Consider the following 24,555-nt stretch of genomic DNA (forward strand, 5'->3'; position numbering starts at 1 on the left):
GCTCACAGCACAGCCTGGGCTGCGTTGGGTGCCACCCCGGAGAGCAAGCGGCTGAGCTGAGGGGTTGAGGGAGAGCGGTGGGGAGGACAGGGAGAAATGGTAGGAGCCCATGGAAAGGGAAGGAGTGATTTGCTTGTTAGCCAGCTAATTGCTCCCGGAGAGGTGGGCACCCCAAAACCTTGTGGGTGATGCTGTAAAACAGCCAGGGTTGGAGATCTCTGACAAGTGGGCACATTTGCAGCTGGTGGGAGCAGCCGTCCGAAGCTATTCACTCACGTAAATTGTGCTGCCTTAATAGGGTGCCCCTCGCGGGGGCAGCTCTGTCATGGGCCAAGATGCATCCCCAGGGCTGCTGGCTGCAGCTGCCTGCCCTCACCCATGCAGTGCCCACCGCATCGGTCCTGTGCGACACTGCTCTGCTCTCATCGGGCCCATCACCCACTTTGAGCAGCATTTTAGCAGGACCTCATTGCTGTGCAAACAAAACCACACCCTTCAGCCTGCATTGTAGCTCAGTGTATGTAATTATTGCTGAAAAAATAATTAAAAGAGCTCCTAAACTCCCCTTGCTTGGAGCCATTGACAGTGCTGTTCCCTGGCAGCTCGGTGGCCTCCCACTTTCTGAGGAGCAGCTCCGGTGGAGCCGTGAGCTGGTGTGCTGGCATGAGGCGTGCCGACTGGGGATGCTGGAGGCAAGCTGTGTGTCCTACGAGGTCTGCTGCTGAATGCAAACTGTTCCTTCCATGGCTGTGATGGAAGGTGGCTCCACGAGCCCATGCCAGGCGGGATGGGCAGCAGATCTTGGGAGCTGTTTTGTTGCATGAGTTGGATTCAAGCCCACATGAATGTCCAGGCAGGGTTACAACATTTATATGGCTCCCCTTCATCCCTAGCTCTTCATCACCGTCTGCAAACTGTTGTTTTAGTGGGAGTAGTTGGAAAAAAATGAAAACCCAACACTTTCTCCAAAAAGAGAAACTGGAATGAGTTAGCTGCCCCGTCTCTGTCTCTTCCACCTTTTGCACAGGTTCATCACCAGACCTAAGTGCTGCGTTGTGAGCAAACTTTGATCCCCTCATTTAGGCCTCTGGATTATAAACAACCAACAAGCGTGGCAGCAGGAGAAGCCCTTGGTGCATAGCCCGGCTCTTCCCTTGTGGCTCTTCCTTTGTCCTGAGATGCACCCCAGGGGGTAGCATGGTCATGGCCAGCTCAGCAACAGGCTGGGAAAGGGCTTTGCATGCTGGGCTCCTGGGGGTGAGCTGCCCATGGCCACTCCGTCATTGCAAACCCGGTTGTTGGTGCAAACCTCTCGGTGTCGGTCCAGCTGGCAGACTTGGACTCTGCTTGTTGGTGACGGTAGCTTGGTGCCTCTGCCTGGCCGGACCGGCAGCCTGCGAGGGGCACGCTGGGTTTCCTGGATGTGCGAAACAGGATCCGTCGCTGCTAATATAAAAAGTATCTTACAGACACAGTCCCACTGATGTTACTAGCTTTGAATTACCTAAATTATGTAATGTAATTTATATTTTTATTACATCAAAATATGTAGTCAGTTAAACATCCTACCTGCTTCCTTCCTTAGTGACGTAAAAAGTCAGAAGCTACAGATTTAACCTGTTGAGGATCACCTCCAAACACAAACAGATGGTACAGATGAGGCATTTCGGGGAGCACCTTTAGTTCCAGGGGATCAGTAAGAGCTTTTCAGACCCTTCTGTGCATCGTCTCTGTTCTGCTCCAGCGTAAAAGCCTTGTGACATTTTGCAGTGACATTGGACCCAAGCAGCGTCTCTCCTTGCTGCACCTCCAGCAGGATTTGTCCCTTCTGACATGCTGGAAGTTAAAAATCCCAGGGCTCCTGTCCCTTCATGGACATCTCCCATGCCCTCACTCCTGGTGAAGGCAGATGGATGGCATCGCTGTATCCTGTTTCTGCAACCTGGAAAACAGCTGGAGCTCCTTGTATTCCTTCTGCATGGAAGAGACAATTCCAGCTCTGCTCAGGGCGGTGGTCGCACAGTTTTCTGTCCACCCCTCTGCATGCTTCTCTCTTCTGTCATACCTGCTGCACAACCTGCAAATGGTTGTGTTGGTCACAGTTGAAAAAACTAGAAAATTAGGAAAGGATGGAGTCGGCATCTTGCAAATTGAGCGTCTAATTTTTTTCCTCTTATTTTACTTAGCTTGAATAAGTAAGTTGCAATGCCAGACTCTGAGCTGCATTTCACAGAATCGCAGACTGGTGGGGGTTGGAAGGGGCTGCTGGAGATGAGCTAGTCCAAGCCCTGCTACAGCAGGTTCTCCTAGAGCAGGTCGCACGGAGTCATGTCCAGGCAGGTTGTGACTGTCTCCAGGGAAGGAGACCCCACAGCCTCTCCGGGCAGCCTGTGCCAGGGCTCTGTCACCCTCAAGGTGAAGAAGCTTTTCCTCACGTTCAGATGGAACTTCTCGTGTTGCAGTTTGTGCCCGTTGCCCCTTGCCCTGTTGCTGGACACTGCTGGAAAGAGCCTGGCCCCGTCCTCCTGACACTTGCCCTTAAGCTGTTTGTGGACATTGATAAGACCTCCTCAGTCTGCTGTTCTCCAGGCTGAATAGGCCCAGCTCTCCCGGCCTTTCCTCGTGAGGGAGATGCTCCAGTCCCCTCACCATCTTTGTAGCCTCTGCTGGGCTCTTTCCGAGCAGTTCCCAGTCTCTCTGGAAAGGGGCAGCCCAGCACTGGACACAGCACTCCAGAGCAGCCTCACCAGGGCAGAGCGGAGGGGGAGGATCACCTACCTCCACCTGCTGGCCACGCTTCTCCTTGTGTATCCCAGGGTCCCACTGACCCCTTGGCCACCAGGGCACACTGCTGGCCCATGGGCAACTTGCTGCCCACCAGCACTCCCAGGTCTTTCTCTGCAGAGCTGCCTTCCAGCAGGCTAGCCCAGCCTGTGCTGGTGCGTGGGGCTGTCCCTCCCCAGGTGTTCCCAAGAGGGAACATCAGCTTTTGGGAACTGAAGGACTGCAGAGAGGTCACTGACATCCCAAATCTCTTTTGGCAAATGGGACTTGAGCTGGGAAGTCCTTCTCCACAAGGCTGCTCTCTCTTCCCCCACCCGCCAGTCTGTGCAGGTACTGGGGACTGCCCCAACCCAGGTGCAGGACCCTGCACTTGGCCCGGCTGAACTTCATGAGGTTTGCACGGACCCACTGCTCCAGCCTATCCAGGACCCCCTGCCATCCCTTCCCTCCAGCATCTCAGCTGCACCAGTCAGCTTCATGTCACCCACAAACCTGCTGAGGGTGCACTTAATCCCACTGTCTGTTGTTGATGAAGACAACAGATGAAGTGTTGGTCCCAGTATGGACACCATTTGTTACTGGTTTTCACTTGCACATCGAGCCATTGACTGCAACTCTTTGGACGTGGCCATCCAGCCAATTCCTTATCCATCTATAGTCCATCCATCAAATCTGTATCTCTCCGAATAAGAAGCAAGAAGGTTGTGGGAGACCATATGAAATGCCTTACAAAAGTCCAGGTTGGTAACACCTGTAGCTCTTCCCTTGTCCACTGATGTGGTGACTCCATTGTGGAAGACCACCGGCTCAGCCAGGCAGGATTTGCCCTTGGTGAAGTGACCTTCACTGTCTCTCGTCACCTCCCTGTCATCCATATGTTTTTACATGTCTTCCAGGAGGCTCTGCTCCACGATCTTAGTGGGCTCGGAGGTGAGGCTCGCTGGTCAGTAGTTCCCAGCTTGGGGCTGGAAAACTTTTCTAGCCAATCTCCTCCCTGGTGGTTTTTAGAACAGATTTAATTTTTATTACTTTAAGGCCATAAAACACTATGGAAAATGTTTCAATCAACTCCATAGATCCAGGAAGGATTCCTTGTGGCTTGCTCCCAGAGCCCAGGTAGTTTGTGGGGCTGCCAGGTCTGTGCTTCCTCTTTGCATTTGTGTTTAAAAGAAACCCTACATTTTGTAAATGTTAAGTGCCAAGATAAACAGGCACATCAATGGCAACCTGCAAAAGACAGAAGAAAAGTTTTAAGGTGAGAAAGGTTTATTTTTTAAACTTGCAGGAACTGTGGTCAGGATCTTCTTTAATTTTGTATTAAAAAAGTTAGCTCTTTGCCAAAAAGATCCTTCTTGCAGCTCTGTCAGGTAACTCAGTTATGAATTAGTTTGGAATTGTGCTCTTGATTACATTGGTTGGCTGTTATCAGTAAAGAACCGCAGGCCACAGAGGGGTGAAGGTTTATTAATCTGAATGATAAGTGAGCCAGGAAGCTTTGATGGCTGAGAACTGTACCGTGTGTGCAAAGTCACCGTATCGTGCGTGCAGAGTCAGTGTTGCGGTGATGCTCTGGTGTGCTGCAGTGGGTGGGTGTCAGTCCTGCAGTTGGCTGTGAGGGGTGCAGGTCTCGTGCCTGTCCCAGCCCTTCTGCTCACCGCTGGGCACTTTGGAGGCTGTTTCCCTCCTCTGTTGACGATGGCAATATCAGTGCTGCGTGTTGGGCTGCAGGCAGGATCCCCTCCAGCCCTGAGGAGCATCCTACATGGCAGCACTGGGTGCTGGTTCCTTGTGTTTGTCCCCTTCCGTGTTGCACGGGGGATGCTTTTGGGAACTCAAGAGTTGTGGGGAAGGGGAATGCCAGGGAATCTGTTTTCCCTCTTTCCCAAGCAGCTGAGGCTGTGCTGGAGCTGAGTGTTGCCAGCCTGGGCTGGGTGTTTGCCCTCTTCCAGCTGGCTACCCTGGTTGCTGTTGGCAGAGGGAGGGGAGAGAGGTCCCACCACTGCCTGCACCCCTGCCTCCCCCATGCCACCTGAACTCCCGGGCAGGTCACAGTGGTGACTGGGGACATGGCCCCACAGTGCTGGTGGCCATGGGGACGTCCCCGCCTCCCTGCTGTGCTCAATGCCGCTGGAGCAGAACAGACATTCCAGGATGGCTGTGGGATGCAGGGAGCCTGGCCCATCCTCTTAAACGTCATGTCTTGCCCTTTAGCACTGCTCTGCTCGCTGGTGTGACTCCTGCTGTGACTCCGGCCATAGCAGTGGCGATGTTGTGGTACTTCAGCTTCTTGTTGCTGAATGTTACTCACTGTGAATGGTTAAATAGGTTTGAGTGAGTCACTTCAACAGACGCCATGGATGTGAAAATAATTGTCTAGGAAGCTTGTGCCTGCCAGGTCGCCAAGTAATCCTCACACATCCTGTGAGTCGAAGCCAGCCAGAAGGAGTGTGTTCTCCCTGCTGCTCAGTTGAAAATATTTTGAGGGAAGACATCCTAGCTCCCCATCCCATGTCCCCTCCATCCATCCACACAGTCGTGTCCCCTTCCTGGGTGAGCAAGCCTAGCTCCCTGCCTGTCCCTGTGTTTGTGGCAGCCTGTTGTCCCCCAGCACTCCAAGGTCTTTGCTTCCCCGTCAGCGGGTCCTAACCTGTCTGGGTACAGGGAGTTACTCAGCTCAGGCTGGCTTGTTTCTTTTTTAAATACAAGTTCTTTCAAGAACAGGGAGAAAATAAATAATTAGTCACTTAAAGGAGAACTCAAATGGAAAATGTCCTCTTCCCTTCCCTGCATTTGTGTGTATTGTCCAGCAAATAAAGAATTTACCGCTTCCCCGTGAGGCCACTATGTTGCTCAGAAATACCTGGAGTCTGGGGTGAGGGTGTTAGCAGATGTGTTCCTCTTCTCCTTTTCCCAGTAGTGCTGAGGCTCTTGGCTCGGGGTCAGAAATGTGTACAACTGTCTATAGGATGTGACCTTCCCCCAGCACATTCCCATCATGATGATTTTATAATTATGCCTGTGACTGGCAGCTGGGAATGTGCAGCATCAGAGCTACCACAGCCATTGAAATGACTCAGTTAATGTGCCTAGAGTCTGTTAAACAAAGTTTAATTTAATTAAGTCAGTCTTGATCTCATCAAAATCAAGAGGGAGCATGAGGGTGGCAGCATTTCTGAGAAATCATATTTGAATGGCAGGTGGTTTGTACTTTCTTTAGTATCTGGATTTTGAGATACTGCAACGTGCTGGTCTCGGTGCTGAGTTGTGGAGTTGGCCACCCCACAGTCAGGGCACTGCTGTGTGGGAAGCCGGGCTGCCGCAAGCCCACAGGTCAGCACAGGGTATTTTGTACCACCCAACCTCACCCAACCTTTTTGCAGTTGTGCAGCATGCAGGGCTGCGCAGGCAGAACATGGTTGGGTACCTGCATGCTGGGCATGGGTGCTGTGCCCCACACTCCAACCTTGCTGGTGTGCTCAGGGCAGGGTCTGGCAGGATGGTGAGGGGCACACCTGCATGTCCCAGCTCCTTCAAGGATGCTGGTTTCTGGGACAAAACCTGGCTGAGATCACAGCATCACAGAGTAGTTTGGGTTGGAAGGGACCTTCAGAGATCATCCAGTCCACCCTCCCTGCCATGAGCAGGAACATCTCCCACCAGAGCAGGTTGCCCAAAGCCCCGTCCCACCTGGCCCTGAGCCCTGCCAGGGATGGGGCACCCACAGCCGCTCTGGGCAGCCTGTGCCCGTGTCACCACCCGCGTGGTGCAACATTCCTTCCCTCTGTCCAGCCTAAACCTACTCTCTTCCAGTTCAAAGCCATTGCCTTGTGCTGGGGACCCCAGAGCTGGAGCAGCGCTGCGGGGGGCTGTGAGGAGAGCGGAGCAGAGGGGGAGCATCCCCTCCCTTGAGCTGCTGGTGATGCAGCCCAGGAGGTGCTTGGCTTTCTGGGCTGCAAGCGCGCATTGCTGGCTGATGTCCCATTTGTCACGCACCAATATCTCTCTGTTCTTTGCTGCATGACTGATCAAGGAGGTTCATGCCGATCCAGGTTTGCTGAGCATGTGGCTTGTGGCTTGGAGGTGCTGCTGCTATGCAGCGAAAAGTCTTACAAGGCCCAAGTGCCAGGAGATGTTGCAATGGTTGTGCTGTCAGTGGTGGTGAGTTCAGAGCCGATTGCTGGCGTTTGCGCTCAGGAGCAAGGGCAGAGAGCCCTGTGCTAGACCCCATCAGCCAGGCAGGGCTTGGAACCTCCCCATCTGATGTACTTCTTCTGAATGTGGCATATGCTGTAGCTGCGTCCTCTCTCTAGCCAATTCAGGAGTCCTGCAGCCTGCTAGACTCTTGTAAAAGCCCTCACAGTCTTGGAGAGACAGCCCTGGGGAGATGCTGAGACTCACCGATGGGCTCTGTGCGCAGCAGGACTGTTCTTCCAGTGTGAGCCACGTGCAAGTCACACAGGCTTGCATGGGATGTCCGCGGGGACAAGGAGGAAGGGACTTGCTTGTACTTACTCTTATTTGCAACTCCTGTGCCCCTGCCCGTTGAAATAGGAGAATTGCAGCACACCCTCCCACCACTGCTGGGCTGCTTAGTCATTTCATGGGCTGTGGGACTGTTGGGTGGTGGTGGTGTTTCTGGCCACTTTAGCCCCTATTTTTCTGCCAAAAGCAGCAAATTCAGGCTGGGGAGCGAACACACAGACCCTGGCTGTTAGTCAGGGGGTGTTAGAGGAAAATGTCACCTTTCATAATGCCCTGGGAGGGGCTGGCCAGTGTGGCAGAGGCTTGGGGAGATCAGCCCTTGGTGAGCAGAAGATTTTTGGTGTCCAGCAGCGGTTTTCTCTCCGCTCAGGAACTAGCTCTGTGGATTGTGTATCCCTTCCCTTCCATTTTCCGCAGAGCACTGGGTATGGGGGAGGTTAGGGCAGTGTGGCCAGGGGGTCCCTGGCTCCCTGCTTGCCTGACCAGCAATGGGTTTATTTCCAGGCTCAGGAGAGTCCAGCAGGTGTGTGAGGAAGAAGTGCTCCCAGTCTGGAAGTGGGAGTGCTCCCAGCTCTGGACTCCACATGCTGCAGGGCCAGGCAGCAGATTTTTAGCGGTGTCTCCAACACCTCCATCTTTGCTCTTTTCTTTCTCCCCAGAAACAAAGGAGGAGCTGGAAGAGCTGATGTCTGACATAAAGAAGACGGCGAACAAAGTGCGCTCCAAGCTAAAGAGTGAGTATTTGCTTGTGATGCTGCTGTGGGGCTCTGCCCGCTGCCCTCCTGCCCTGCAGCCCCAGGCAGCGGGTGCCGCAGCTCCCACCCTGGGCTGGGCATGCAGCAGGCAGAGCGCATCGCTGCCGGGTCCTGCTCCGTGCCCCTGGTGCTCTGCACTTCCCGCTAGTCCCCTGTGACCGCAAGTGCCACCGGGCCCTGGCTGTCACCTCAACCCTACGCTGGCAGCAGCTGGGGTTTGGCTCGGGTCAAGGCAGTTGTGGGGTGGTTTGCTCTAGGTAGGAAAGGGCAGGTTATGGACACGCCGCCAGCCCGGCCTGCACAACCTCTGGCAACCGAGCTGACGCAAGGAGGGGTCACAGAGCTGGGGGAAGGGACAGCCAGAAGTGGTACCTGCCATTGCTTTGCAATGATGACCCAGGGATGGGCATCATCTTCTCTCCTCCAGCATCATCTAGCTGCTTTTATGTGCCCTTTATGAATTTGTCCCCTTGTGCCCTGTCCCCAGGATCGAGGTGAGGGAACAGGGCCACGAGCACCTAATGGGCTGCAAGCAAGTCCCATGCTGCCAGCACAGGCAGATGTTGTGCTCTCCTGGTGAGCCCTGGCTCTGAGCAAACTGCAGCATGGCCAAATGCCGCCAGGTTGTTGACAACAGGTTGTTGCAGACAGGTGGTTGAAGAGGTGCTGCTGTGGGACTTGCAAGGCTCCAAGAAGAGCTGGCTCTGACCCGGTGAGCCAGGTTGGCACAGGCAGCCTAGGCAGGCACAGCACCAAGGAGTCCCCATGTGGAGAACCATGGTCCTTCTTCCTTATGTGTCTCTCTGGCAGCATGGGGCATACTTCCCTGCTGCTCCCATCCCGCTCCTGCGGGGCTAGTATTGCTTTTCCATCCCTAGTGCAGGCTGCATTGCTTGTGGCATTGCCCAAGGCAGCGGTGCCTCCTGCCCATCCCGGCTGCACCGCTAGCGTAGGCGGGCAGGAGGCACCGCTTCTCCAGACACGGGCTCTGTGGGCCAGCGGTGGGGAAGAAGGGGGCTGTTGGACTCGAGGAAAGTTGTCCTGACTCATCAGCATGCCCTGTTACCTTGGCATGCCTCCACCTTGGGTAGCGCAGGGGCAGAACGTGGCCAACGTGACTGTTAGTTTCCACCATTGGGAGGGTCAGTTGGTCTCTGACAAGTGGGGAGTGAGGACAACACGACTGTCAGCCCGCTGATGGCAGGAGTTGTGCTGGAGCACTTGGACTAGCCCAAAAGCCCAAGACTGCACCCATGGGATTCAGTGGTTCAGTGAGGACGGCAGCATCTTGAGGCAGGTCACCCTGGCGTGGCTCAGATTTGCCTGTAGTGGTCTTGGACATCAGCGTGGGCTTTGCCCGAGATTGTTGCAGGAGACCTGGCTGTGTCTGAAGGGTGGGAGAGGACCTGGTGCTTCCCCCATGGCAGCAGCGTTCTCCCTAATCCCAGGGTTTCGTGGGAGCCCCGCAGCTATGGAGGACCCTAGATACGGCTGGAGCTGTTCGTTAGGTTCCTCACCACTGGTGTGGCCATGGCTCATGTTTATGCCAGAAGGAGACTTGTACCTCTGCTGCCTCCTTGCTGCCCTCTGTCCTGATGTGTGATCTCAGGTAGACCCCGGAACAGGAACCAGGGGCCAGCTTACCCATTTCATAAACCAGGGGTCCCTTCCCATGCACCAGAGCCCCACCCCCAGCCATACTGGGACCCTGCCGTCCAGGTGGGGACAGGGTTTAGCCTGTGCAAAACAAAAAATCCTTTTCCATAGCTGGTTTTTTTTCTGTATTTTTGAAGGGGCTTTGAGAGCCTGAAGGATTGCAGGACAGGCTCCAATTCCCGTTTCCTTCTTCCAGAAAAGACTCACTGGTATCGTATTTACCTGGAACAACAGATGATTAGTCCTTGTGCTTTGTCCCAAATTGCCTTGTGGCCAGCACGATCAATGAAAGAAAACAGTCAGGACTGATCAAAAACACCATCTGCTGACAACGAATTGACTTTTTTAGGACAGACATTGCTCATGCAGTGGGTAATTCTAATTACGAGCTTCTCGGGAGAATGTGATTTTATTAATTATCATAAATTCACAATGTTTGCCAATACTGTTCCTTGAGAACAGGGAATGGTTTATGGCAAGTGTGGAGGAAGACCAGTTGCTGATGAAATATGCTGGGCAGGCAGCAGCCGGTGCGCTGACAGGCAGAGGAGCGTACAGGAGAAGTGCTGTGGCCGTCTGACTGTGTGGGATGGGACCTTTCAGATAAGCTCTAGATACAGACGCTTGTTCCAGGAGAGAATAGGAGGGAGTGCAGAATTTGTGCCGATGTTCTGCAGCACTCCCCTGGAGCGCGCTGTGCTGTTGAGCACCCTCTGAGAGCACTGTGCAGGGGTCCCCAGGCCCACAGTCCCTCTTACAGCGCTGCTGCTTGGTGCAGGGCAGTACCGTGAGGCCACCCGTGCTCACCAGCACGAAGCAGGAGCTCAGATGTGCACCATGGTGGTGATGTCCTGCGCTCTGCCCTGCTGCACTGGTTGGTGCTGGGGAGCCACTGGGCAGCTCCAGGGAATGGGGAGCCCCTGCTGCAGGAGGAGCCTGCTTCATGCTAGGCTTGTGGGACCGGCTCCAGCATGGAGGGTGCTGGGGACAGCAGAGCTCAGAGAACTGGGGGATGTCTGCCTTGCTCTGTGCCAGACCTCCTGCCCTGCAGCCTCGTGCCCTCTCCCTGCCCAAACCACAGTGAGATGCTGAGCAGGGAAGTGCTCCTTCCTGCTGTGATTTACGGTCTTTGGGCAGGTGAGGAGGAGTTCATCTCACTTAGTTGCACCACCGGGCATAATGAAGAGGGAAAATCTCTGCCTTGCTGCAGAGGACTGTTTTAGCAAGATGAAGCATGCTCTCGCCAGCCTGGTGGGTCCTCCCTGTGCAAGGCCGGGCAGCTGGCAGACCTACTATTTTTAGGGTCCCTGGAGAAGTCTTGAGCTTGGTTATTTTGCAGAGACATTTTAGCTCTGGGTTTCCTCCTGCTGCCTAGCAGGGGGAGAGCAGCATTCCATTTTGCTTGAATACTGGGAAGTGTGAAGATCAGACCTGAACATTACATCAGTTTTGTATTGAAATCCTTGCTTACCAGCCTGGGGGTGACAGGTGCTGCCCTTGACAGCACCAGGTCTTGGCCAGTGGCCAGGCACTGAGTGCTTCGCAGTAATGAAACGGGGCTTTGCTGCCAGTCCAGGCGAAACCACAGGCAGGAGCAGGGGACTGCTCGATGCCAGACGCTCCATGATTTGCAGGCTTCTCTTTTACAGCCCCTTTGCCAAACAATCCCTTTTCCTTTTCTAAAGAGCGTGAAATAATCTGTGTCCTTTTACCTTGACCAGGTATTGAGCAGAGTATTGAACAAGAGGAAGGACTGAACAGGTCATCTGCTGACCTGCGGATAAGGAAAACTCAGGTGAGTCTCTACCCTGTGGTGCTGGGAGGGGGAGGGCAGGCAGCAGCTGGAGGCAGCTGAGGGATCCCAGGAGCTGAGTGAGAGGGGAGGGCTGTGCTTGGCTTTAGAGCAATCAGGTTGCAAATACTGAGCAAAGTAACACAGCACATTTCTGAACAGATCAGCGAAAAAGCCAGCCTGACCCATGACGTAAGTACATGCAGAAGGAGCTGTGGCAGGGAGGGCAGCATGCATTGGCTTTGTGCCTGCGTGCAACTCTGGGCATCTCTGTGGACAAACAGGCAGGTGGGTTTCTGCACATCCATGTTAAGCATATCACTAAAGATGATTTTGACTGGAGCAAAAACACCTTTTGAAGTGCCAGCATTGTGGCGGGGACTGTTTGCCTGCAGCGTGTTCAGAAACCTGCAGCCTTGGTGTGTTTCTGCAGTGCCTGGAAGGATGCTTGAACAGTTCATAAACGAGACCAGACTTACTAATGCAGCTGGGTAACTCGCCTGAAGTTTCATTTCATCTAAGAAGATGGGTGGTCTTTCAGAGGGTACTGTGCAGGCTTGCAGCCTGCTGGAAATGTTCTTCCCTGTTGGGGCTGTGGTTGCCCCTCCACCGGGCATTGATGTGGCTTTGCAGCCCAGGAGACATTAGACTTTTGAAGGGCTGACACAACTTTTCTGCTTTTCCATGGAACCAACAGTAACTAGCACCTTGTTTAGATGGGTTTCTTAGCAGGGTTATCCAGGGGTAGAGGCAGAGATGGGGTGCACCTCCATTCTCCTCCTTCTAGGTGTGTTAAGCTCAGTTGTGACAGATGGTTGTGCTGCTTGTGCTTCTGCCTGCAGCCAAGGTGGGGTGAAGTGTGTTGGCTCTGCAAGAGATGGAGGTTGAGGGACATGGGGCTTGTCCATGGGTCCAACAGCACACACTGGAAGTGGGAAGTCACCAACTCTGCTTTGAACTGAGGCTGGGCTGCGTGACCTCCTGACATCCCTTCCAGCCTCAATTATCCTACAGTTCTATGTAACTTCCCTCCCACCCCCCAAAGTCAAGAAATAGCTTAGAAATATTTGATGTAAGAAGTGTTGGAGTATCTTGCAAAGAGGCTTTTCTCTCAGGAGCAGCGGGAATGTCTGATTGCTGTGGATGTCCCTGCTGAGCGCTGCTTGAGTCCTGGCCTAAGGCAGCTGGAAAGAGAGGGCAGGTCACAAATGTCTCTCTGGTGTCCGTGGTGGGTACTAGTGGGAACACTTTGAGAACACCAACAGAGAGAGCGCATGCAGTCAGTGGGGTTACGGCAAGGCCAGTAACGTGGCAGAAAGTGCCAAAAGAAAATTTCCTTGGGGAAGCAGCAGGCAAGCACGACGCGGGAAGGCAGTGCAAAGTGCTGGAGGAGCACTGATGGAAAGGCTGTTGAGGGGCAGCTGGGGGCAGGGGAGATGACTGAGCTTCGTACACCCCTCATGCAGCCTGCGGAACCTGCACAGGTCTCAGGTTAACTCAGAAGCATTTGACTGCTGATGACTGGAGGTCTCATAAGACAAGGTTACCCATGGTCTCCAGGTGCTTTGGAAACCAGGGCTTGAATTCCTAAATAATGCGTACTTTACAAAAATAGGACATACTTTTACAAATTTTCTGAAATCAGAGCTATGCAATAGTCTTGGGCATCCCAGGGTTGCAGAGCATGTCGTGATGGAGGCAGGAGAGACCAAGGCCGTGGCTCTAGTGGGCTCTGTTGGATCAGCCAGTGGTGCAGATTTGTTTGGATCAGGCGGAGGCATGTGGTGGCACCTTGGCCCCAGCATGGGTGCAGGACTTCGTGCTGACTGGAGCTGCTGTACTGTGCACCGTGCGCAGGAGGGTGGGTGGCACCTGGCACTGCACCCACAAACACATCATTAACTCCAGCTTTTCAAGGAAGGTGGATCTGAAAGAGTGCATTTGTGCTGGGTTGGCACCCTGTGTTGTGTGACCATGACATTTTTGTATTGAGTCCATCCCTTGTTGTCTGTGGTCTGAGCTCTGAAAGCTGAACTAGTTTAGCCTGATGAAATGGCACTAGATAGAGGAGATTACTGGTGTATACTGGAAAAAGTGTACAAAGCAAACAAGTGTTAGACTTAGAGGTGGCATAACTTGGCCAAACTACTCAGTGACAGGCTGAAAACGTGGTTTAATTCTCGTGGGGAAGTGATTGTGGAAGAACGTGATGTTTTACAGCTTCAGCTCCTCCATCTGCCCGAAGGAAAGTCAGAGACTTGATTGCATGAACTGTTTGACGAGATCTTCCCCCATCATCTGTGATTCACCCTGGACAAAGCAGCTCCCTCCAAGGCCTTTCCAGAGAGGGGCTGTGCCTGCTCAGTGTTGGTTTTGTAGTGTTGCCCCAGGCCACGGGCATGGTGGGGAAGCGCATCTGTGGGGCCTTCTCAGGTGTGGGGTGTGACCAGGCTTCTCCCTTCCTCTTGCGCAGGGGTGCTGCTGCCTTTGGGGGCACCAGGGTGGTGTCCAGCAGACCCTCGCTGAGGATAGGTGAGCCTCTCCCTGCTGTACAAGGGTGCTCAGGTCCTGATAGCAGGATCAGGCCATCCACTGACAGTTGCGTGCCTAGGCCATGGCCAGCTTCTGCATCTTGGCGTGGGATCTGACTTCAGCACTGCCTCCTCTGCAGCTACTTGGACTCTAAAGCTACTGGTTCATGTATAGGCTGAAAGGGTCACTTCTCCCCTGCCAACCACCATGAGTCAGGCTGTCGTGAGGATCTCGCAGGGGAAGGGGATCACTCTTGAGTGACCCCAAGCGCCTGCTCGGCCCGCAGGTCCCCTCATCTCCAACTTGTCGTGCGTGGTTCGTGGTTCACTGGACTCTTTTCTGTGCTCTGCCGTGTTCGTTTACTTTGTTGAAATGTTTATGCCTTGGGAGGTGGCACAAGCACATTTTTGTCCTCTTGCTTTGTCCTGCAGAAGCGGTGAGTCTGAGGACCACTGCTCATGAGCAGGCAGTGTCCTGTGTGTCTCCTGCAGGGAGAGGGAAGAAAGAGTTAGATAAACTGAATGGAAGTGTACGCATGGAAGCAGCAGAGGGAATGGCAGAAAATGGGATACAGGACTGGTGTAGGTTGATGGCACCTAACCCAAAAGGTCATCGAGATGCCAGCATGAATACATGCAGCTTCTAAGAAGGCTTAGGGTGGAAAACCATTAGGCAGTGTATTCCAGGACAGGAGGTGAGAGGGCCTCTGAAGCTCCCATGCAATTTAAATCATTCCATAATTGTAGTTCAGCTATGCTGCCTAATGACCCTGGGGCAGGAGAGGTTAATGGGGTGGAAGGTTGGTGTTGCTGGCAGCTCCTGGTGAGCACAAAAGATGCATCCCAACCCCCTCTGTGGCCACCAGTAGCAAAGGCCCAGGTGAAGGGGACCTGTAGGACATGTCACACACAAACGCTGCTAGCCATACGTTTTGTGGTGCATGTGATTTTGGGGCATGAGAAAACGGGTGAATCCAGAAGGGAGTGAAACCAGCTTTATTTTAAATATATTTTTATTGAGTAAACTCCCTTCCTGTTCAGTGCAGTCTCACGCTAGGCTTTGTTAGCTCAGTTGCAGCACTCTGGTGTTGAGCTTCTTTGGTTCATGTCTGTATTTTAAGCACCTTGCCTGTCCCGCCTCGGCCATGGGCTTGGGCGGTGAGAGTTCAGCCAGGCTGGAGATGTTTCCCCGGGGGCAGTCACACTGTGGTGGCTGGACAAACCATCTGCATTGCAATGAGCCGTGTTGAGGACATGCATCTTGGGTCCAGGACATCTGGACCTGAAGTCTATGAGCCTGTCACGGCTGTCTTGCCATCGCAGCATCTTAAAATCAGCCTTCTCTGGGCTGAAGCTTTGTCTTCTGCCCCACCAGGCAGGGTTGCTGTGTAGTTTTTACAGTGAGTTGGCCACCCTTCTGGTGATCCTTTGTTGAGAGAGCACCCAGCAAGATGCAGTCATTGCTCCAGCAGTGGAATCAGCCTCGGCATCGCTGCAGGACGAGCTGCAGTGCTCTGTCCTCGCTGGTAGTAGTGGAGGAGGTGCATGAAAATGATGTGTCTCAGAGCAGAGAAGCAAGGCCTTGCTCTGCAATGAAGATTGTGTTTTAGCAAACTATTAAACTGCTAAAGGTAACAGGAGCTGCCGACATTGCTCTTCAGCACCTAGAAGTGGGGATACTGGCATGGATCTGCTGCTCTTGCAGGGGGTTTATGCACAAATACAGCTCAGTAAAAATCCTCCTTTCTCTAAGCACTTTGCAGTGAACCAGAGTAATTTTAGCATTTGTAGTTTATCTCCTTTGCAGTCTGGGAAGCCACTTGAGTAGTCTGCTCTCCTGTGCTGCACCTGGTGCCAGATCAAGACAGCAGCAACATTAACTGATCATTTCTGCAGAGGCAGCTTCCAGCTCGGAGCCCAGTGTCCTGCTGGTCCTGCACGAGTGGCAGGAGGCTACCGTGGCTGAGCCTGGGGCAGTGGGGAAACAGTCCTCCGCAAAACTGGGGCATAAGAAAGGCTTGTCTCCAGAGCAAGTGGGAAGGAGAATTCTGGAGTGTAGTGAAGCCAAAGCAAAGGGTGGTGCAACAGCACACAGCAAAGGACAGCAGCAGGTCCCTCTGCACGCCAGCACTCCGGTCCTTCCCTGGAGGGATCCTGGCACAGACAGAGCGCTGCTCTAGTTGGGCAGTGTCGGGGGGAGTCAGCAGGTCTCTTCGCTGGAAAAACCTCTGTCATTACCACCCCAGAGACACTGCTGTGTACTGACAGAAGTGCTGTGAAACCCACACTGGGCTTTCTGCCCTGTTGCTCTCCCCTGTGCCCTTCAGGAGCTGTTTGCCATCTCAAATGCAGGTGCTGGGTGGCAGTGGCATGGAGGGGGAGAGCGAGGAGGTGGGAGTTGAAGGTGGCTGGCCCTGGTGTCAGCTGTGGTGTCCCCATGTGTCCTAGGCAAAGGCATTACTTCTGCAGTGTCTAAGGAAACTAGAGGGGGCCATAAATCGGTGCTTTGTAGCCCAGGGCCATGAATTTGAGCAGGGTTTACATTTGCTCCTTGTTGAAGCTCTGTGATTTGGAAATCATCCTGGCACATGGGAGAGCGGGATTCAGGGCTCTGCTCCACCACAGAGTCACAGAATGGTTTGGGTTGGAAGGGACCTTCAGAGATCATCCAGTCCACCCTCCCTGCCACGGGCAGGAACATCTCCCACCAGAGCAGGTTGCCCAAAGCCCCATCCCACCTGGCCCTGAGCCCTGCCAGGGATGGGGCACCCACAGCCGCTCTGGGCAGCCTGTGCCCATGTCACCACCCGCGTGGTGCAACATTCCTTCCCTCTGTCCAGCCTAAACCTACTCTCTTCCAGTTCAAAGCCACTGCCCCTTGTCCTGTCGCTGCAGGCCCCGGTCAAAGCCTCTCCCCATCTTTCCTGTGTGCCCCCTTGAAGCGCTGAGCGGTCGCAGGAAGATGTGCCCGGAGCCGCCTCTTCTCCAGGCTGCACAACCCCAACTCTGTCATCCATGGACCACTCAGTCAAGGAGCTGGGAAGTCTTCCTGTAATTTGGGCATTTCTTTAGGTTCTGTAGGTAATCAGGGGAGAGGAGCTCCTCTGGGCTGCAGCTTGGAGCCCCTGCACTGGGAGGCTGAGATGGGCAGTGTAGCACACTGCTGCGCTTTGGGGCTTTGGCTTCTGACCTGGGCGGTCTCTGACTCCGGGCTCCTGCAGCTGTTAGTCTTCCCAGGGAGGCCGACCCCATGCTGGGACCCCGTGTCCCTCAGTGTATAGAAGACTGAAGCTGGGTTAATTAGCATTGATAATATACAGCTGTGGGCTGGCTTCAGGGCTGGCCCATGTAGATAAGGTGCAGCTGTGGCTGGGTAAGTGAAGTGGTTGAGAGCCAGTGAAGGGAGAGCAGCCGAGGAAGAAGCGGGGAGAGGAAGAAGCAAGAGAAGAGCAGAGTGTGCCCTGGATGAGGTGAAGGCAGCAGAGGGACTGTATGAAGAGTATGCTGGATGAGATCATGAAAGACCTTGTTGCAGGTTGATAGTTTGGAGAGTGCCGTGACACAGTGTGCATGTCCAGTGTGCACGCTCGTGTGTGCAGGAGGGGATGGAGGCTGGGAGGTGAGCTGGGCACAGGGTGGTGTTGTCCCAGGGTTGTGTTGCTGGCTTTGCTTGTTGCTGCACGCTGTGGGTAAGAGGAGGGGACAGCTCTGGCAGGCTGGCTAGCAGCACTGCTGGGCTGTGTGTGCCTGATGGTTGAGCTGTACTGGTGCAACTGTTGTAGCTGTCACCTGAGGAACTGTGTGGGGTGAGCTTGTATTAAAGCAGTCTTCTGGCTGGAGCATACCATTAGTGTGAAAGTGTCCCTCGCTCTTGCTTATGTTGGTTTTTGCCCTGGTACCCAGTCTTGAATTTTTGGTGCTATGGGTCAGATCCTTGGTGGGGCCACCACCTTGCAGTGGAGCTATTGCACCTGACATTGGCTGTGTCTGTAGTGTGAGCGTCCCTCTTGGACTCCTGGCCATACAGGGACAAACAGCAGCCCAACTAGAAATCTGGTACCCAGGTTTGTTCCTTGTTGAGGGATCACAGCAAAGTGGTGAGAAGGGAGCTCGGGACATCCCAGCCCCTGCCACAGAGCAATGCCAGTCGTGTCAGGTTGCTCGTGGTCCTGTCCAGCTGTATTCTCAGTATTAGATTCTCAGATATAGAAGGATGGAGATGCCATTGGCATCAGTCCATGGGTCCTCTGGGCCCCAGTCCAGTGTTTGACCAACCTTATGATGATTTTTTCCTCCTTACTACTTAACTAGAATTCCGTGTGTCCCAGCTTGATCTGTTGTCTCGTCCTGCCCCTGTGCACCTCCAAGAAGAGTCTGGCTCCAGCAACTCTCCATTCTCCCACGGGGTCACTGTAAGCAGCAGTAAGATCCCCCTGAGCTTTCTCCCCTTCAGCTGACCAAACCGTGCTTCTCTCAGCCTGTCCTTATTTCTCCTGTGCTCCAGCTCAGAACACCTTGGTGGCCTCAACTGGCTTTGCTCACACGCAATGTGTTTTGGGGAGCCCCAAGCAGAACGTGGCACTTTAGTTGTGGTCTCACAGGCACTAGGTGGAAGTGAACAATCCCTGTCCGCCCCATGGACTGTCCTCCTGCTCACCCAGCACATGATGAGTTTTACCTTCGCTGCTGACTATGGGACAATGTGAAGTCCGTGAGGACTCCCAGAGCTCTAGGTACTTTCAGGCCAGCTGGCCCCCAGCCCATCCTGTGACATGCATCCTGTCCCCAGTGCAGGATGCTGCATTTGCCCTTGAGCTTCATGGTGTTCCTGTCAGCCCCTTTCTCCAGACTGTTGAGGTCCTTCTGAATACCAGCCCTGTCTCCTATTGCTCTCCCCACTTTGGTATCTTCTGCAAACTTGCTGAAAGCGCACTCCGCTACACCTTCCCAGGTTACTGGTGAAGATGTTTAATGGTATTTTTCAGACCCAATATCGCTCACTGAGGGTTTACCATTAGGAACTGGCCACTGGTCGGACTTGTATTGCTGATCACAACCTGGCAGTCCAGACAGTTTTCAACCAACCTTATCCAACCTGTGTCCTGTCAAAATGGCTGGAAGAATACTGTGGGAGTCCATGTCAAAGGCCTTAAACACAGGGTGTGCACTGTTCCCTGCTCTCCTCTTACCTGCATAGCCAGTCACCTCATTGGAGAAGACCATCAGAATGGCCCAGTGTGATTTTGTCCGGGTAAATCCATGCTGGCTGTTTCCAGTTACCTTCTTGTCCTTCTAGGAGGGTTTACTCAGTGACCTTTCCAGTGACTGAGAGGAGGCTGAGAGGTTCCCCAAATCTTCCCACCAAAAGATGTGTCATTTGCCCTTTTTTGCCAGTCCTCTGGAACCGCCCATGGTCATTGCTGTCTTTGGCCCTTTGCAGTGACATTAGCCAGCTCCATCAGCATGCTCGGATGCATCCCACCTGGTCCCGTGGACCTGTGTATTTCCAGTTGCCGTAAGCGTGCCCGATGTCTGCGTGCCTCTCCACGGGCAGTGTTTCATGCCACTAACTTCTGCTCAGAGGGCACCGGGATGCCAAGGACAGACCTTAGCAGTGATCACCAAGACAAAAGAAGAAATGGAAACCTTAGCCTTTGCTGTGTCCCGGATCACTAGATCTCCCATCCCATTGAGCAGTGGGACCACAGCTCTTTGGTATTAGGGCAGCCCGTCCTGCGGCCCCGCACACTCCTCACACTGCTCCAGCTGAGCTCTGCCTCTCCCAGCTCCACCCTGGGTGCTTGGGCGATGTGTCTGTGTTCCCCCAGAACCTGGCCCCACTCCCACCTTGGCTACTACCTTTGTGTGTGGGATTTGGGATGATTTGAACTGGAGAGCTGGTTTAGATGTGCCTGGTACTTTAAGTGTGGTCCTTGTGTAGGTATTTTGCAGCAAGGACTTCACTAGTTTGCATGGGCTTTGGCGTGAGCAAATCACTGAGTAAAGAGAGGAATGAGGAGCTGATTTCCCCCCTTGTTAACAAGTTGTAAATTAGGAGTAACTGAGCATTAAGATTATGGACTTTTATTCTGGCTTTGCCGGTTTTATCTCCATCCAGTAGAACCTCATCAGATCTGGACCTTTGTCCTGGTTTCGGCTGGGACAGAGTTGATTTTCTTCTTAGCAGCTGGTGCAGTGCTGTGTTTTGGATCTGGGGTGAGGACCATGCTGAGGGCACGCTGATGGTTCGGGTTGTTGCTGGGTGATGTTTACACTTGGTGCAGGATTTCTCTGTTCCTTGGGACCTGCCGGCGAGAGGGCTGGGGGGGCACGGGGAATCGGGAGAGGACACAGCTGGGACAACTGACGCGAACTAGCCAAAGGGCTATTCCATGCCATGGGATGCCACGCTCAGTCTATAAACTGGGGGGAGTGGGTCGGTGCCTGCTGATCGCTGCTCCCTGAGCATCAGTCAGTGGGTGGTGAGCAGCTGTATTGTCCATCACCTGGGGATTTTTTCCATTCCCTTTGGATTTTAGTCTTCTCCCCTTCTCCCTCCTTTTCATTAAATTGTTGCTGTTGTTGTTATTATTTTATTTCAATTATTAATTTTTTCTTATCTCAGCCTTTGAGTTTTATCTTTTTCCTGATTCTCTTCCCCATCCCGCTGGGGGCAGGGGGAGTGAGCAAGCAGCTGCCTGGTACTCAGTTGCTGGTTGGGGTTAAACCACGACAACCTTTCATAGGAACAGCTTTTTCTTACCCTGGGCCAGCTGGCCAGGCTGTGTTGGAGCCAAAAAGGCAGGGAGGTTCATGTGAGTCTGGTCCTCTGGTAGGTGCTGGGGCAGGTGGTGGTGCTGGTCCTCCTCCCTGAGGGCACCAGCCCATCCTCCAGTGGCTGTCCCAAACTCCACAAGCTCCCAGCAAACTGGTCCCAGGGGTAGCCTCGCTCCAGGGCTGCTTCTGCACGGAGGAAAGGTTGTTTTCATGTTCTAAATTAATTACATTAAAACCACTTTGTTTATCCCTGTTTCACATCAGCAGTTTGAGTAAAGCACCATGCCTCGGTCAACTCGCCAGCAGCAGAAAGATATGGGGAGCTTTGGGGTCACAGCTCCGAAGGGCATCCCCAGCCCAGGAACATTGCCAGTGAGACAGGTTCTCAGACATCCCAACAGTATTTCCCATGTTTCTAGAAGTATCAAATTTTGAGTTCCTAACAGATCAAAAGCTGCTATTTACAGTCTTCCAAATGTCAGTAATTTTGGTCCCTGTAATTCAGAGCAGCTTTTGCTGTGGTTGTTTTGGGGCTTGGTTTGTCTGCCTGGTACAGTGGAAATATTCACCTCACTAGAGAATAGTTTGAACTAGTTCAAACACTGAAACAAACCCGGCCGGTAGGAACTCAGGAGTGGGACCTCTCTCGCTGCTGTAACCCTGACGGGCTCAGCAGGAAGGCAGGCATCTTCCCTGGGATCCCCCATGGGATGAGCACTTCAGAAATGTCTTTCTTTTAATAAAAAACATTGAAGGCCAAGGTTCCAGGTTTCAGTCTGTGCTTTGTGGGAGTTTCAGAGCCCCCTGTGGGTACCCAGGGCTGTATGAGCTCTTTGGCAATCCAGCTTGGTGGTTCAGCAACTTGGGCTGTCTGCCCCATGTTTGGGGAGTGAAGAGTTGCTGGCCCAGGGTGAAACAACCCCATTCCCTAGCTTTAGTTAATATTTTCTGTTTAGTGAATTTCTTTCAAAGGCAAGGTACGTTTTTATTTACTCTGAATATTCAGGTAGTTTTATGTAATGAGTGAAAGCCTTTTAAAATGCTTTTTTCCAGCCTGTTTTGCATGAAACTCTGTGTTCCTTCAAAACTCAAGTGCATTTTGTAGACATGTGGGTTGCCTGTGGGAACATAAAATAACAGTCTGACAAAATAAACAGCAAGTTAAATAACTTCTTAAGTCAAAGAGGTATGGCATTGGTATACTGATTAGCAGGAAGGGGTGTCATTCAACACCCAGGCTATACTTGGCTGCAGATCAAAATACCTTGATACTTTTCAGCTGAATGAGAATGAACTGGAGTTTAGAAAAACAGTTTTGAAAAGGTAGAAGTATTGCTTAGATGGCACATCACATTTTTTTGCCAGATTTCAAGCCACGATGCTCAGGAGCTGTTTTGACCTTGCCTTGGGCTGGGCACCTCTCGAGCAGAGGCTGCCTGCTCAAGCTGAAGCTGCCAGGAGGCTTTTGTGTGTCGTTTGCCAGCGGAGGAGGAATAAGATGAGCTGAGTCTTAAGTCTCTGCCATAAATACTGAGCTGCTGCTTGCTTAGAATAGCTGCAAAGCAAGTGCAAGTATATCTTCAAGATGTCTCCGGTGCTGTGTCCTGGAGGTGGGGATGTGTTGGCTGAGGCTGCTCCAGGTGTACCAACATCTGGTAGGAGCATCCGAGTGCCAGTGTGTGCCACGCATGTCTGACCCCGCAGAGATGCTGCGTTCCGCCTGTCCCTCCTTGTGCAGACTATGGGAGCTGTTCCAGCTCGACAGTGCTGGGTACAGCCCTTCGGTTTGTCTAAGGGTGAGCTCAGGCCATGCTGGTGGCCCTGAAAGTCCCAGGGGGAACACTCATGGGGGGGTATCTTCATTGGGTTAGTCTCTCTATGTCTTTCTGCTGATCCTTTCTGAGTATTGTCTTTTTCTATCCCTTTTCCATCATCTCCTCTCCTTTCACCTTCCACCATTTCTCCATATCTCCTCGTGTTCCCTGCTCCCCAGACTGGGCTGCATGAGCAGTCGATAGGGTGAGGTTGGGGTAACACAGGCTTTGTCTCCCTGCAGCACTACTGTGGGTGCCCATCGCGTGTGAGTGATGCTGAGTGCCCAGGATGGAGGTGTGAGATGTGGCTGGTCCCATCAGTCACGTGTTGTTGCTTCTGCTGCATGATTGAAGAAGCGCACAAGCATTTCTTTCTTGACACAGTATTGGGTTTGGCTCTGCTTAAGACTCGTGCACTGGATTTGACTTCACTTAAGACACATGCACCAGATTTGCCTTCTCTGGAAAGGGAGGCTTTCAGCCCTGCGAAGAAGGGCTTAGAGAGACTGGTGGGTGACAAATGGGACATCAGCCAGCAACGTGCGCTTGCAGCCCAGAAAGCCAAGCACCTCCTGGGCTGCATCACCAGCAGCTCAAGGGAGGGGATGCTCCCCCTCTGCTCCGCTCTCCTCACAGCCCCCCGCAGCGCTGCTCCAGCTCTGGGGTCCCCAGCACAAGGCAGCGGCTTTGAAGTGAATGACGGTGGGGTTAGGCTGGACAGAGGGAAGGAATGTTGCACCGCGGGGGTGGTGACACGGGCACAGGCTGCCCAGAGCGGCTGTGGGTGCCCCATCCCTGGCAGGGCTCAGGGCCAGGTGGGACGGGGCTGGGAGCAGCCTGGGCTGGGGGGAGGGGGCCCTGCCCACAGCAGGGGGATTGGACTGGGTGGTCTCTGAAGGTCCCTTCCAACCCAAACCATTCTGTGAGTTCATGATCCTATGAAACTCAATTTCTGGCATACTGGGGAAAGGGTTCTATAACCCTTTATATACAGAACACGAAGAGATACCAGTGTTTGGATGAAGGATGCATGTGATGCTCTGTCTTGCCTTTCCTGGAACATGTTCAGGGCTGTTTGCTGTGCTCAGCCTGGCAGCTGGATCAGACCACAGGTCAGGCCCCAGTGGGTGCTCATGCAGGGATGAGCTTCCCCCCTGGGGACAATAGCCAGCACTGGAGGGGAGTTAGCGTTTTCAGTAGGACCCTGATGAGGTGCAATTCCAAGGTTTTCCAGTGCATTTCCTGTAGAATGGAAAGCAGCCTAGTAAGATGAGGGTCTCCGTGTGTGGGGGCTGACAGCACTGCCACACCACCCCCTGCGGGCCGGCAGCCACTCACCTTGGGGCATGTGGCCAACCCCTGGGACCCCATAGGGCTGGTGCTTAGGGGAGCCCTCTGGCGTGGGGAGGCAAGGTGGGACTGTATTTCCAGAGTGGGGACAATTACCCTGGACAGCCCTTGTCCCCTTAGCCCAGCCTGTGTGCCCCAGGGCACAGGGTCCCCCGGGTCTGTCCAGCCCACCTCTGGCATGGCAGAGTGACTGCTGTGGGTCCATCCTGCACCAGTGCTGGGTCCAGCACATCCTGTCAGCGCGGCAGAGGCAGGCAGAGCTTGGCCCAGGGGGCTGTTGTGGTCTTGGCTCTGGGCTGCTTGGGCACAAGCTGTGCTGTGGTGTGAGAAGGGTGCTGCCAGCCATGACCCACAGGTCTGCCCCTGTCCCAGTGGGTACTCTGGGGGCTGAAGGCTGTGCTTGCATTGGGCTTGGGTGAGGGGTCCGGTCCACCCCGCTGGGGCCATGTCACCTGCTGCCACTTGCCCCCTTGCATTTCGTCACGCTCCTCAGAGCAGCTTTTGGGCTAGAAATGCTTTCTGGGCTGCTGGGGGTGTGGGGGATGCTCAGGGCTGGCAGGTCTCTCCCCCTGTGGGACCCTCACCTGTGCTGTCTCTTCTTCTCTCCTCTGCAG

General features: G+C 53.6%; 1 protein-coding gene across 2 annotated transcripts in view; it reads left to right on the forward strand.

Annotated features, from left to right (window-relative positions):
• Positions 1-24,555, forward strand: part of STX1A (syntaxin 1A) — a 90,017-nt gene that overhangs the window by 51,705 nt on the left and 13,757 nt on the right. For both annotated transcript variants that reach the window (XM_055713611.1, XM_055713621.1), the window contains exons 4-5: positions 7,926-8,000; positions 11,399-11,472. In XM_055713611.1, the coding sequence (XP_055569586.1) occupies positions 7,926-8,000; positions 11,399-11,472 (149 nt within the window). The remainder of the gene's footprint in view (positions 1-7,925; positions 8,001-11,398; positions 11,473-24,555) is intronic.

Source organism: Falco cherrug, chromosome 1 (genome assembly GCF_023634085.1).
Source record: "Falco cherrug isolate bFalChe1 chromosome 1, bFalChe1.pri, whole genome shotgun sequence".
Lineage (NCBI taxonomy): Eukaryota > Metazoa > Chordata > Aves > Falconiformes > Falconidae > Falco > Falco cherrug.